Here is a 13142-nt window from a genome sequence, read left to right on the forward strand (position 1 = left end):
ACTAAATCTCATAAGGCTTTCTTTTGTGGACACCCTCGGGTGTGAAAAGTATTGATCATATATTAGCATTATCAAATATTTAGCAATTTTTAAAATGTTTCTTAAAGGTGCAGTAGGTGATCTGCCAGAATGCTAGCGTCAACATAATAGCTTAGAAATTGACGTCCCTCCCCTGCCATCCAAAGCCTTGCCTCCTTAAGTCATGAATGCACAAACGCTGATGCCGATAGACAACCTTATATAACAGTAAATCATGTCATTCGCCGCAGTTAGAAAACTCTATGGAGACACGCACTTTGTCCAGCGTAGTTGACAGGTCAGCGGGTGCAGGAATTGTATTCTCCCAAAACTGGCATTTGGGTAAAGTTGGTTTTATATATTCGCACATTTAGATTTCTCCTTAATAATATATTTTCAGAAAAGTATTATTTGCAAATTCTAAATAGTGAAACCATATAATCAGTCAATGACTATAAAATATAACATTGTTTACAGTCAATGAAACAGTGCTAATGTTGTTTTGAAGTTATACCTACATGCTATTTCAGACCCAATATTCAAAGTAAGGTTGGAGTGGGAGCGCAACAGTTTGTCGATTTTCAAAATGAACGAATGTGCGAATTTAAATCAAACTTCACCTCAGTAAAGCTGGTTAGGCAGAAGAGCACGATTTACTTCTGTCTTGTTATTCAACTAAATAAAAATCTGATCAGAAAAAAAATAAGTGCTAAAAACAGAAATACCCTGTCATCTTTTTACATTATACTTGCATACCAAGACAACGAGTGACTTCATTTTCAGTTGTGCTCGCTGATCCTCGTGCGTTGCTTGTTTTAATCTCTTTTTACACTTAAACGAATGCTAATTTTGCCGGACATTTTCAGTGGCTAAAAAACACCTCTGTGCATAATAACAATAATAATAGTAATTCTTTACATTTATATAGTGCTTTTCTGGACACTCAAAGCACTTTACACATGTTTGGGGGAATCTCCTCATCCACCACCAGTCTGCACCAGTGTGACATGATGGCAGCCATATTGCGCCAGACCGCACACCACACACCAGCTGATTGATGGAGAGGAGACAGAGCGATGAAGCCAATTATGATATGGGGATGGTTAGGAGGCCATGATGAACATAGTCCAGTGGGCAAATTTGACAAGGATGCAGGGGTTAAACCCCTACTCTTTTTCGAAGGACATCCTGGGATTTTTAGTTACCACAGAGAGCCAGGACCTCGGTTTAACGTCTCATCCAAAAGATGATGATAACTGAGCAGTATAGAGTCCCCATCAATATACTGGGACATTAGGACCCACACAGACCGCAGGTTGAGTGCTCCCTGCTGGTCTCACTAACACCACTTCAAGCAGCAACCTAGCTTTCCCATGTGGTCTCCCATCCAGGTACTGATTGGGCGCAGCCCTGCTTAGCTTTAGTGGGCAACCCATTCATAAAAAAGAACACAATCAACATAAGCTTTGCGTGGCTAAAATAGTTTTAAAACATATTTGTCTAAAAGTAATACTCTTAGACAAATCTTTCTTTTCATGGATACAAGGCCTCATAGGACTTCCAGAAATAAGGTCAGGTTGATGCAGAGTTTGCCTGATGTCTCTCTCTGTCAGCTGTAAGTGGCCATGCTTCATGTGTACGTATCTATCTGCGTAAAGAGGCTGCGCAGAAATGCACTTTTAAATTTGATGACAGTTTGAGATGCCTGTCGTAATAGTTGTTTGTAGGCCAGACAATTTTTAATTAGACCAACATTTTTTAGTCTTATGCCTTACCCAGAATTTAAAAATACATAAATACATTTAGATCATTTAGTTTAAAGGTGCAGTATGTAAGTTCGACGCCCAGTGGTTGAACTAGGTATTGCACTCCTGGATAAAAAAACAAATGCAAGCTCGGGTTGCCAGATTGAGGACAGGAGCGAGTGATTTAAACAGTTTTCTAAATTAAGGCAATGGCACCCGATAGAAGGAATACTTTCCGTATTAAAAGGAGTTTTTGTCCTAACCAACACCTTGAATTGATATATTAGAAACTGCTTCTATTTCTAACAGGTGAACAACAGAAAACTATGACAATGATCACCTCAGGTAAACCTCACATGCTTTATTCAGTGTTAAATGCTAACAATGCGAGTATGAATGCCATTTTACATGACATTTATTGCCATACTACTGAAAGCAGCAGCAGAATTCACCTCAGACCTTGAAAATAAAATAAACCTTTTGAAATTTAACTTTAGAACTGTAACTCAGTGTAAACCAACACATATCAGTGATTCAGCATCTACATTTAATAATGTTAAAAAGGTTTAATATGTATTACATAGATTTTAAACCTTACCATTTCTTGAGTGAGTGCACATTCTGTGCTTTTGAATGGCTGTATTTAAATTTCTGTCATGTTTTGTCTGGTGCAAATTGCTCATCACTGCATATCTCGTCACGAAGCGTGATGTTAGGACACGCAGTTACAAATGTAACCTGCTCACCTAATGTTTACATTCGTAATATTTATATCATTTGCTAATAATAACCTCACGTGAAACTCTGAATCTGCGTCTTGTTTCGAAGTCTGCTACTGTCCACCGGAGGTTGCATTTTGGTCACGGATGCATGCTTTCAGAGCCTTTCTATATGAATGAACGAAATACGAGTCAAAAACTTTCATACAGCATCTTTAATTGGTACTATTGGAAAGTGAAGAGACTTTTTACCAGCACAACAAAAATGTTTCGGAGGACAATCACCTACTGCATCTTTAAGGGGAATACATTAGCTTCGGTAGTCTTTTTAAATAGTAGTTTGTATTATGTAGGCAAAGAAAGAGAACTGGCATATAGTTCACTGGTTCAATAGTTGTTTGGGTGTTAAATTCATGCATATGTTTGTTTTAATGTGATTCATGCAAACTTGCGTTTATGTCATTTTACATTTTCTATCGTTTATGGTAGGGGCCATCAAAGCGAAAGCATTGGATAGAGGTAGGTGGTCTTAAACAACGATTGACACAACTGAGGGGTTGTCTAAGGGCATAGGATTATGCGTATAGGAAGGGGGCGGTGGCCGTATGTCACTTCAGATAACAGGCAGGCCCAGACACTTGCAGGTGTTACAGAAAAAGACAACACACACCCACCTCACTGCTAAAGAACGCAGACTCATCCAAGACAGTACATCGACACAAAGCAGATGAAGCACAATGAAAGCATGATCCACCACGCCTGGGCTTGGCAGAGATAGCACCAAGAATACACAAGAGTGCACAGGAGAATTCCAGAAAGACTTTCTTGGATATCGATCAAGGCTGGTGTTCCTGGCACTGAGGATTTTCTTTTGGAATGTCCAGTGTGGGCTTTTGAACTGAAGTCATCAGACTGTACGGCAGTGATCTAATCTGAACGGGGCCATTTGTGTGTTTCAGGTGGCAGGAGACTATAAATACCACCCCGAATGCTTCGTGTGTTTGAGCTGCAGGGTGGTGATTGAAGATAGAGACACCTATGCCTTAGTGGAACGTACAAAACTTTACTGGTAAGTTACTTTATAGTCCTCCATTCTGTATGTCGTACCAATTATAGTGATGATTGCTCTGTTGACTTTAGATATCTTAGCTAGGGTGACTAGAAGATGTCCCAGTTTTGAGAGGTGTGTCCTGACAAATCACTAAAAAATGTAAATGTTTGTCCTAGTTTTAAATACTATGATCACACATTTTTTAATTTTTTTTATTTTGTTTATGTTTATTGTGAGCACTCAATGGAGTACAATCATACAACATTTCAAGATACATTTGAATCTTATTATGTGACCTTAAGTGATATACAAAAAAAAAAGGAAAGAAATAAAAAAAAAAAATAAAGCACTATTTACATACCGGGTGAAAACGCATGTCATAATATAATTCCTTCCAGGATGATCTCAAATGAACATCTTCATTATACACATGGTGAGAACACACAATACTATATATATATATATTATATATATATATTTCCTCCATTTTCCCAGGAATATATCCTTCTTTAAGTAGACTACAGAAGTGTATAGATTGTATAGATCTTAATAGGTGCATCTATCCAATTATTTAAGGTTGGTCACTCTTGCTGTAACCATTTGGAATCACTGATTTTTAATTAAAGTATTCAATCTCATTATGTAGCTACTGCCTCAGATACCATTTATAAGGCTCAACAGGATAACATTGCAGAGATGATTTTTGATCATTTGAATAACAAATCTAAATAACACTGTAGTTTAAGTAGAAATTTAAGTAACTAGGGGCATATCACCTGCTTTTTTTTAAAGATGTTGTCGGTTTATTAGTACTTGGAGAGTATGATCTTATTCTACATGCCTAATCCTATCCAATACCTAAACCCAACAATCTTACTAACTAATAATAATCAGCAAATTAATACTTTATTAAGTCTTGGTTAATAATTTGTTAATAACAGGCAAACATGTTATATAAAATATTGTATGAAACATGTGTGAACTTTTGAGTGAAACTACACTGTGCACATTTTTTACTTGGTTAGTCAGATAACTGTAGGTAATCAGGTAAATGTATTTATTTGTTATTATTTTTCAATGATAGGTGGGCATCTCCTATAAAAAAAAAACTTAATGACAAAGTTTGAGACATCTTATCCTAATTTTAGCAACAAACTGCATTGGCGATTTGATAATGTAGATTTTATGCACTACTGAGCCATCATATTTATAAGTTGTTCATAAATTAATTTTAATACATTATTTGACATAAGAATAGTTTTATATACACAGTTTAAACTAAAATTGTACAAATTTGAAGAAACAATAACAGTAATTGAAGACCATCTATGAAAATCATTTGTATTAAACATCTTTAAAAGTACATTTAAAATTGTATGTGTGTGTATAAATTTGTGAATGTTAGATCTGGATCATACAGGTAAAGTTTTTATAATTTCATATATATATGAAATGTCACTGCATGCTTCATAGTTCATAATCTGTTGTGTATCATCATTTGTTGTTTCCAGTAAAAGCACAGTTTCATAACATGTCTTGTACTTGTCAGGTCTTGTCCTGAACTCTTCTGAGAGGCTCATCAACTTCTCACTATTTCTCTCTCTTATTTTTCCTACATCCAGTGGTAAATGCTACAAGCAGGTGGTCCTGACACCAGTTTTGGAGAAGCGGAGTTTGGCTGACTCTCCTTCAGACCTGCTCCCCCACACAGTGACTCTGGTGTCCATGCCTGCTGCCACCAATGGCAAAAGAGGCTTCTCTGTCAGCGTGATTAGAGACTGCACCAGTGCCACTGCCAGCGTTCAGGTTAAGGAGTAAGTGAAGACATTCAGAATCAACATGTAAAACACTTGATCCCTTGCTAGAGATCTTCATTTGAGTCCTGGTTTAGCTAGTAGTCATATTACTGAATAAACATTTGGAATAATAGCTGCTTGCTGAAGTTATTTATCACCTCACAGATTCACCACAATGCCACCACACCCCACGACACTGTTAATGCCACATGGAATGTGTTGCATAACTGTGGTGATACGACTGCTCGTTTTAGATGAAGGGCACAGACATGACACTGTTTTTGTGTTTTTCAAAACCGAAACCATAATAAAAAAAGTGATGAGATTTATCTCTTCATTCTTAACCAGCCTTCTTATGATGCAAATCTCCCAAAATCCTATCCTTACAGGGTCAGAGGGATGCATATTAGTCCTGAGGTTCGGAACGCTATCCATGTTGGGGACAGAATCCTGGAGATCAATGGACTCCCAGTGACATCTCTGATGGAGGAAGAGGTACTTTCCCTTTTAACCACAACTTAAGTTGCTTTTGCTGTAAGGTGAAATCGTGCCAGTGGGTACGTGTTGAAGCAGTATGATAATACTGAGGAACGGCATTGTAAGTGTTTATAAACTATAAACTCATACCATAGCTTGTCCCAGCACATACAGTGACACTCCTTTCATACCGTGGTAATTGCGTTTGGGTCGTGCACTGAATTTACAATACTCCCTAGAACAGGCTGTGTTTGTTAGATGACTTTGATGTGTTTTTTTTTTGCATAAGCCATATGACACGTTGCTAACTTCGTTGACATGCTCCTGTAATGTTTTGTCAAATTGAAGTTAGGTGTGTTAATGCTACGAAAGCAATACATATATAGTTTTAGTATGAATAAAAATAAGTAGCCAAGTAGGGATGCTCCAAGCTAATACTCAGATCAGATTTCAGCTTCGATACCACTTTTTTTTGCCATATCGGGTATCATCAAGAAGGATATATTATTCTGTGATATTGTAAAGCATAACAACAAGCCATAAAGAAATTATAAAAGCATCATTCATGAAGTAATCTGATAGTTAATGTGAGGTACAAATGAATATTCGAGTGGTTAAATTCAATTTCACATCAGCACTTCCCTCCGCTGAGCTTGCCAGTCATTCTTCAGTCGCTTAATTCACCATTCAAATGTAAACAAGATGATTTGTTCCCATTATAACGTCTAATGATCATTGGATAGATGCATATAGTGTTGCATTAAAAGGATTTTATTTTAACTTGCAAGAGTTTCTAAATCATGTTACATTCGTCTGTGTGTCTGTCAGATTGCAGCACTGGAGTAGAGAGCAACATGAACAGCTTTTCATGCACACGGTAACTAAAGTTAAGGAAAGACTCAGTATGTTCCAAAGATCAACAAATCATTGATAGCTCTATTTTTCTAAGCAACAGCAGGTACTGAAGAGCTGCATGCTGTGACTCCGAAACGTCACATTCTCTCATCTAATGTTTTACCGAAACAAACTATTTGTTTCTATACCTCAGAATATCAGAAGTATAAAAATGTTATAATGTTACAAATAAAACTGATTTCAGACCAGTGTCATTAGTTTTGTTCTAAAAGCATGGTATCAGGGGTATCCATGTACTCAAGCATAAGTTTAACTTTGTAATGCATACCTGTGCTGGGAGGTGTGCACATGTATACTTTTGTTCAAAAGTGACTTGTCAACTTCTGTGTAAATGCTTTGCATTCTCATCATGCATTTGTAAATGTGATTTCATTTTCCCACCATCACTCCTTAACGTCTGAATTCCTCTCCTTCACTTCTGTTTCTTTCAGGGATTTGTGCTTTAATTTAATCACATACATAGAGGTTTTGGACTGACTTTCTTTGGCAGCAGTCTGCCCGCTGTAATGAGCAGCCTGAAGTCCCATAATCCTAAAAATGGAAAATGCTGAGAGAAAAAAAAAACGTCCTGAAATGGAACACGTGCACAATTACAGAAAGCTGTTTGATATCTTCATTACTGGATATCCAGATACATCTGCCTGATAATACTGAATCTTAAAAGCACTCTATTGTTCCTCTGTATTTCATAACCTTAAATTCTGTTCATAGTAAAGGCTTATCCTTTGCAACTTCAGAGCTTTTGTGTGGCACCAGCTTTAACTGGAAGAAAAAAGAAAAAAAATCAATGTTATCTATGTGAACAGAATTTGTGCTCATTGTTGATGTTTCATGATTTAACACTGTCCTCTAGCTTGTATTGTTGTGGCGCTTATCAAAAACAAGCAGAAAGTGTTGTGACTTTCTGAATTTTTTTATTGGTTGTTCAAGGTGGAGGATCTCATCCATCGAACCAGTCAGACACTGCAGCTGCTGATGGAATATGATCCAGTCAGACAGCGTCTGGACCGACTCCGTCTGGGCTCTCCCCGCAATCAGCTGGGTGTCCCTGTAGTGTCCCGTATGCGTCTCTCCTCACCAGGAGATGCTGAGATTGAGCGGAGTGACACAGTGGACAATGGGACATTAAAGAGGAGGTCCCTCAGGTAACCAACCCTTCTGTGTGGGTTTAGCATTCAAAACTTGTACATATAAACGTGGAGCAAAATAAATACATCACTTTCTTGTTGACCTGTTCATTTTTTAAACTGGTTTGTTGTAGACGTAGCAACAGCATCTGCAAGTCTCCAGTCTCTTCATCTCCCAAGGACCCTCCAGTTCTGACTCGAGATATCGGTCGCTCTGAATCTCTCCGCTCTCCTTCAAGCTGCTCCCACCGCATCTTCCGTCCCTGTGACCTCATCCATGGAGAAATCCTTGGCAAAGGCTTCTTTGGACAGGCTATTAAGGTGTGCATATTTCTAACAACTGTTGCTCATTTTCTGTGTAATGCAGTGTGTATGTCATCACTGGTTTCCAAATATCTAGTGCTTTTTAACTGCATTTCAGAATTACTTGGAGTCTCATAATTAGTTTGATTAGTCCAATCATTGGTCTGTATATTTTGCTGTACATGAACAATAATGAAACTACACTCACTGGCTACTTTATTAGGTACACCTGTATTTTAGAAACTGCTGATCTACTGGGATTTTCAAGCAGATCCATCTCTAGGGTTTACAGAGAATGGTCTAAAAAAAGAGAAAATATCCAGTGAGCGGCAGTTCTGTGGGCGCAAATGCCTTGTTGATGCCAGAGGTCAGAGGAAAATGGCCAGACGGGTTCCAGCTGATAGAAAGGCAACAGTAACTCAAATAACCACTCGTTACAACTGAACACACAAGACACCAAACCTTGAGGCGGATGGGCTACAGCAGCAGAAGACCACACTGAGTGGCACTTCTGTCAGCTAAGAACAGGAAACTTAGGGTACAGATCGCACAGGCACACCAAATTGGACAATAGAAGATTGGAAAAACGTTGCCTGGTCTGATGAGTCTCGATTTCTGCTGCAACAATTAGATGATAGGGTCAGAATTTGGCGTCAACAACATGACAGCATGGATCCATCCTGCCTTGTATCAGTGGTTCAGGCAAGTGGTGGTAGTGTAATGGTGTGGGGGATATTTTCTTGGCACACTTTGGGCCCATTAGTACCAATTGAACATTGTGTCAACGACACAGCCTACCTGAGTATTGTTGCTGACCATGTCCATGACTTTATGACCACAGCGTACCTATCTTCTGATGACTACATTCAGTATGATAATGCGCCATGTCTTAAAGTGCGAATCATCACAGACTGGTTCCTAGAACATGACAATGAGTTCACTGAACTCAAATGGCCTACACAGTCACCAGATCTCAACCTTTGGGAAGTGGTCGAACGGGAGATTTGCATCCTGGATGTGCAGCTGACAAATCTGCAGCAACTGTGTGATGTTATGTCAATATGGACCAAAATGTCTGAGAAATATTTTCAGTACCTTGCTGAATCTCTGCCACGAAGGATTAATGCAGTTCTGAAGGCAAAAGGTGGTCCAACCCAGGGCTAGTAAGGTGTACCTAATAAAGTGTTCCATAGTTTCTTTGACAACTGGCACTAGAACGCAGACTTCCGAGAACCCTGAACTATCTGGTATCAATATTTGTAAAGAACTGGATTAAAATTTCCTAAACTTTAAAAAATATATCCTATAGGTTACCCATAAAGCCACAGGTGAGGTGATGGTCATGAAAGAGCTGATCCGCTGTGATGAAGAGACACAGAAAACGTTCCTAAAGGAGGTAAGATCATCCGATTACCTCTTAAATTTTTCCTTTACCTCTCCATATCCTCCAATCCCTTTGTTGTGTGCTCTGGGTCAGTATCGGAGTGTGATTTAAACAGCAGATAAAACAGATCCATGTGGCGCCGGGATACAATTTTGCTGTAGCATTTGCCTTATTTCTTCAGAGGAAAAGAGACTTAGTCCTAGATTTATCCAGTCTGTATTTAGTATGAATCATCTTTGTTTCTCTCTCTTTCTCTTCCAGGTAAAAGTGATGAGAAGTCTTGATCACTCACACGTTTTGAAGTTCATCGGGGTTTTGTACAAGGACAAGCGTCTTAATCTGATAACGGAGTTCATTGAGGGAGGCACTCTGAAGGATTTCATCCGTGATACAGTGCGTCCTGGTTTTAAAATCTATTTTTTCCCTTTCCTCTTGCTTCGAGGAATGGCTGTAGATCATCTGTTAGTGTTTTAGTCTGTCACAGTCTCTGTTCACCTGAGATGAACTTTGCATGGAGGAGTAGAGAGGGACAGGGAATAGGGGCTGGAAAACGTAAACAGTCAGTAAAATGAGAGGGAGAAATGCAGTTGTGTGGTTGCAGTGAATGAGAGATAAAAGGAGGTATGAAGTGTTTCCAGGTGAGGGATATACTAGTTGGAATGTTTTCCAGATCACCCACTGGGTTTGCTTCAAATAGGGGTTTCATAAGGTTCACAGATGATATACCTCTCTTGTTGAGCCTTCCATGATGTCTCTAGTGCATGGTGATGTTTTCTATAAAAGTGTGTCTGCGTTTAAGTAATTTGTGTCTGTAATAAGCCGCTGCCATTATGCAACGATTTCCTCTCTAATTCACGGACGACATGGCGTGCAGTTTCACTGGCCTGTATTATAATGTGGTTATAAAAGTAAGCCAGCAATTCATCTCTTCCTCTCTGTCTCTCAATTCCTACAGGACTCATTCCCATGGGAACAGAGAGTTAGTTTTGCAAAGAGCATTGCATCTGGAATGGTGAGTGGGCTTCTGAGTTTGCACACATATAGCAATGCAAAACAACATAAGCTTTTGTTGTTAAAAAAAAATCTGAGGCTCTTTTGAGCCAGAGTTAACAGTTTATTTATATATATACACACATACATACATATATACACACACATGTATATACACACACACATACACAAACACACACTCGGGGTTGTCGAGAGACCATTAATTTATGTTATACTATACCAGCTGAAGTATCATGATAACTAGTATTGCGATACTGTAATGCATAACTCAATTTATAAAGAAAATGGTCAGATATATTATATTTTGTTATAATAGGCCTACTTGAATGTAATTCATAATTCCTTGAAGGCAAAAAAAGGGTTATTTGCACTCCACTTCACCTCAAATCTCTTTATTCTTTTTCTTTATTTTGTAGATAATTGACTAACAAAAAATGCATTGAAATAAAGATACAAATTATACCGAATGAAATTGTTACAAAAGAGCATGTTTTACAACAAAATTAGGCTTTATTAAATAGTCAAAATTTGTTTCAATGTTTCCTGTTGCTATTTTGTTTTTTTCAATTTTTTTCCAGTCTTCTCAGGCAACAATCCAAAGTAATTCAAAATTTCACTATGTGAGTTGTTATTTTAAAGAGATCATCGCGGTCCCTAATAAATCATATTAACAGGAACAGAAATAAACCGATTCAGATGTGCGGTTAAAGTTGAAGCGTTAGAAAACGTACAATAGGCTACCATAAACCTGAATTCTACAAAGTTTTGCAACCTTAAGGGCTCCACACATTGTTGCACAAACGTGTGAGCATTTTAATGACTTGTCCACATGCAACATTATTTATTGTAGATAAACCATTAATGACGATCCTACCATTTACAAACTTCAGTGGCACCACCAGTATTTTGTAGCCATAGTATCGCGATGCTACCATAGTACCGGTAAACCGTACAAACCTATATAGACTACCATTTAAAGGTTTGGGGTCAGTGTGATTTTTAAATGTTTTAAAATAAGCTTCTCCTGCTCACCAAAGCTGCAATTATTTCATCAAAATACAGAACAAATTGTAAAATGTTATTTTACGTTAAAAAATTACTATGATAAAGTAGTTTATCATTTAATTTAATAAATTTATTTTCAGCTTTATTACTCCAGTCTTCAGAGTCACATTATCATATTAATTATTATTAATAATTGTAATAGTAAAGCAATAATGACTGGAGTTAAAATTTCATTTAAAAATATATACAAAAAGCAATAAGTATTTCATAAATGAGTAACGATTTTTTTACATTTAATAAATGCTCCCTTAATAAACAGAATAATTATTTAAATAATAAATAAAATTAATAAAAAAAGAAATTAATAAAAAAAATCTGACCCCAAACTTGACCATTAGTGTATAAGCAACAAAACACCAGAAAACAAAAAAAAGAAAAAAAAAAACTTTATAAGGTTATCCTTATCCACCATAAATGTAATTGGTCCTAATTTGCTCTGAAATAAATGTTTAATTTAGGCATGAACACTATATCTGCAGCATATTGTTTATACGTGTTTTTATATTTATTGCTATTAACTAAAATTTGTTGTATATTTTAAAATGTAGCACTAATTTTAAGGTATACCAATCACTTATACAAAACTTTAACCCTTAAAGCATTTATTTAAAAAAAAATTATTATTTATCATATCAGTGCGATATTGTCACTGGTGGGACTTGGCCTGTGGCCTTGGGCCAAAACATGCCTCCCACCAGTGCCAATATACAGCCATATTGAACTGCTATGAGTGTGATATTGCTCACACACACACATATACATGTATACATACATGCATGTATGTATGTATGAGCAATATCACACAATATGGCTGTATATCGGCACTGGTGGTAGGCATGTTTTCCCTTAGTGCCCTACCAGTGACAATATCACACTGCTACGAGTGTAATATTGCTTTTATACAACAGTCCGACGGCACAATCATGTATATAAAAAAGAAAAATCAAACACAGAGAGTCTAAAACCCTTTTTGAATGAGGAACCTCTTTTACCATTCATTCACATTTGCAGCTGACGTCAGAACCACAGAAGCTGTTGCTAATTCATTTTAGAGCTAGTGTTTGAATTATTCTCTAGCGTAATTTCTAAAGTGATGACAAAACAGGTCATTTTGCTCACATTTTAGGAATATAAGGCTGAACAGCATGAAATGCCATCAGTCTACACAGATTTCCCAGTTTTTCTCTGTTGCAATCGGGTTATCACAATAATTAACCCTGAAAAAGCCAAAGCAACGGAAACATTACTACATTGCTGTTGTGCTTGCGATAAGGAAAATCGCATGTGGGCATTTCTTCTCTTTCTGTTTACTGAACTAGTCTGCAGTAACGAAAACAGGAGACTCATTACAAACAGATGGCCAACCAAAAAGCAACTCGGGGTTATACAAAGTGTGGCCAACACAAAATACATACATTCCTAATATGCGAGTCCCATCTCACACTCAATACACAACAAATAATATGGTATAAATACAGCACTACAAAATACAAAAGAGAGAGATCGACTTAGAAAATCACTTATCCGTTTA

At 37.3% G+C, this 13142-nt stretch overlaps 1 protein-coding gene across 1 annotated transcript in view; it reads left to right on the top strand.

The window, feature by feature from the left end:
* The window catches only part of limk2 (LIM domain kinase 2), a 39411-nt gene that overhangs the window by 17028 nt on the left and 9241 nt on the right, over nt 1–13142 (top strand). The window contains exons 4-11 of the mRNA XM_056457548.1: nt 3442–3551; nt 5156–5347; nt 5719–5824; nt 7652–7866; nt 7983–8169; nt 9461–9547; nt 9797–9928; nt 10491–10547. Of these exons, the coding sequence (XP_056313523.1) occupies nt 3442–3551; nt 5156–5347; nt 5719–5824; nt 7652–7866; nt 7983–8169; nt 9461–9547; nt 9797–9928; nt 10491–10547 (1086 nt within the window). The remainder of the gene's footprint in view (nt 1–3441; nt 3552–5155; nt 5348–5718; nt 5825–7651; nt 7867–7982; nt 8170–9460; nt 9548–9796; nt 9929–10490; nt 10548–13142) is intronic.

The sequence above is a fragment of the Danio aesculapii genome, chromosome 5 (assembly GCF_903798145.1).
Source record: "Danio aesculapii chromosome 5, fDanAes4.1, whole genome shotgun sequence".
Taxonomy (NCBI): domain Eukaryota; kingdom Metazoa; phylum Chordata; class Actinopteri; order Cypriniformes; family Danionidae; genus Danio; species Danio aesculapii.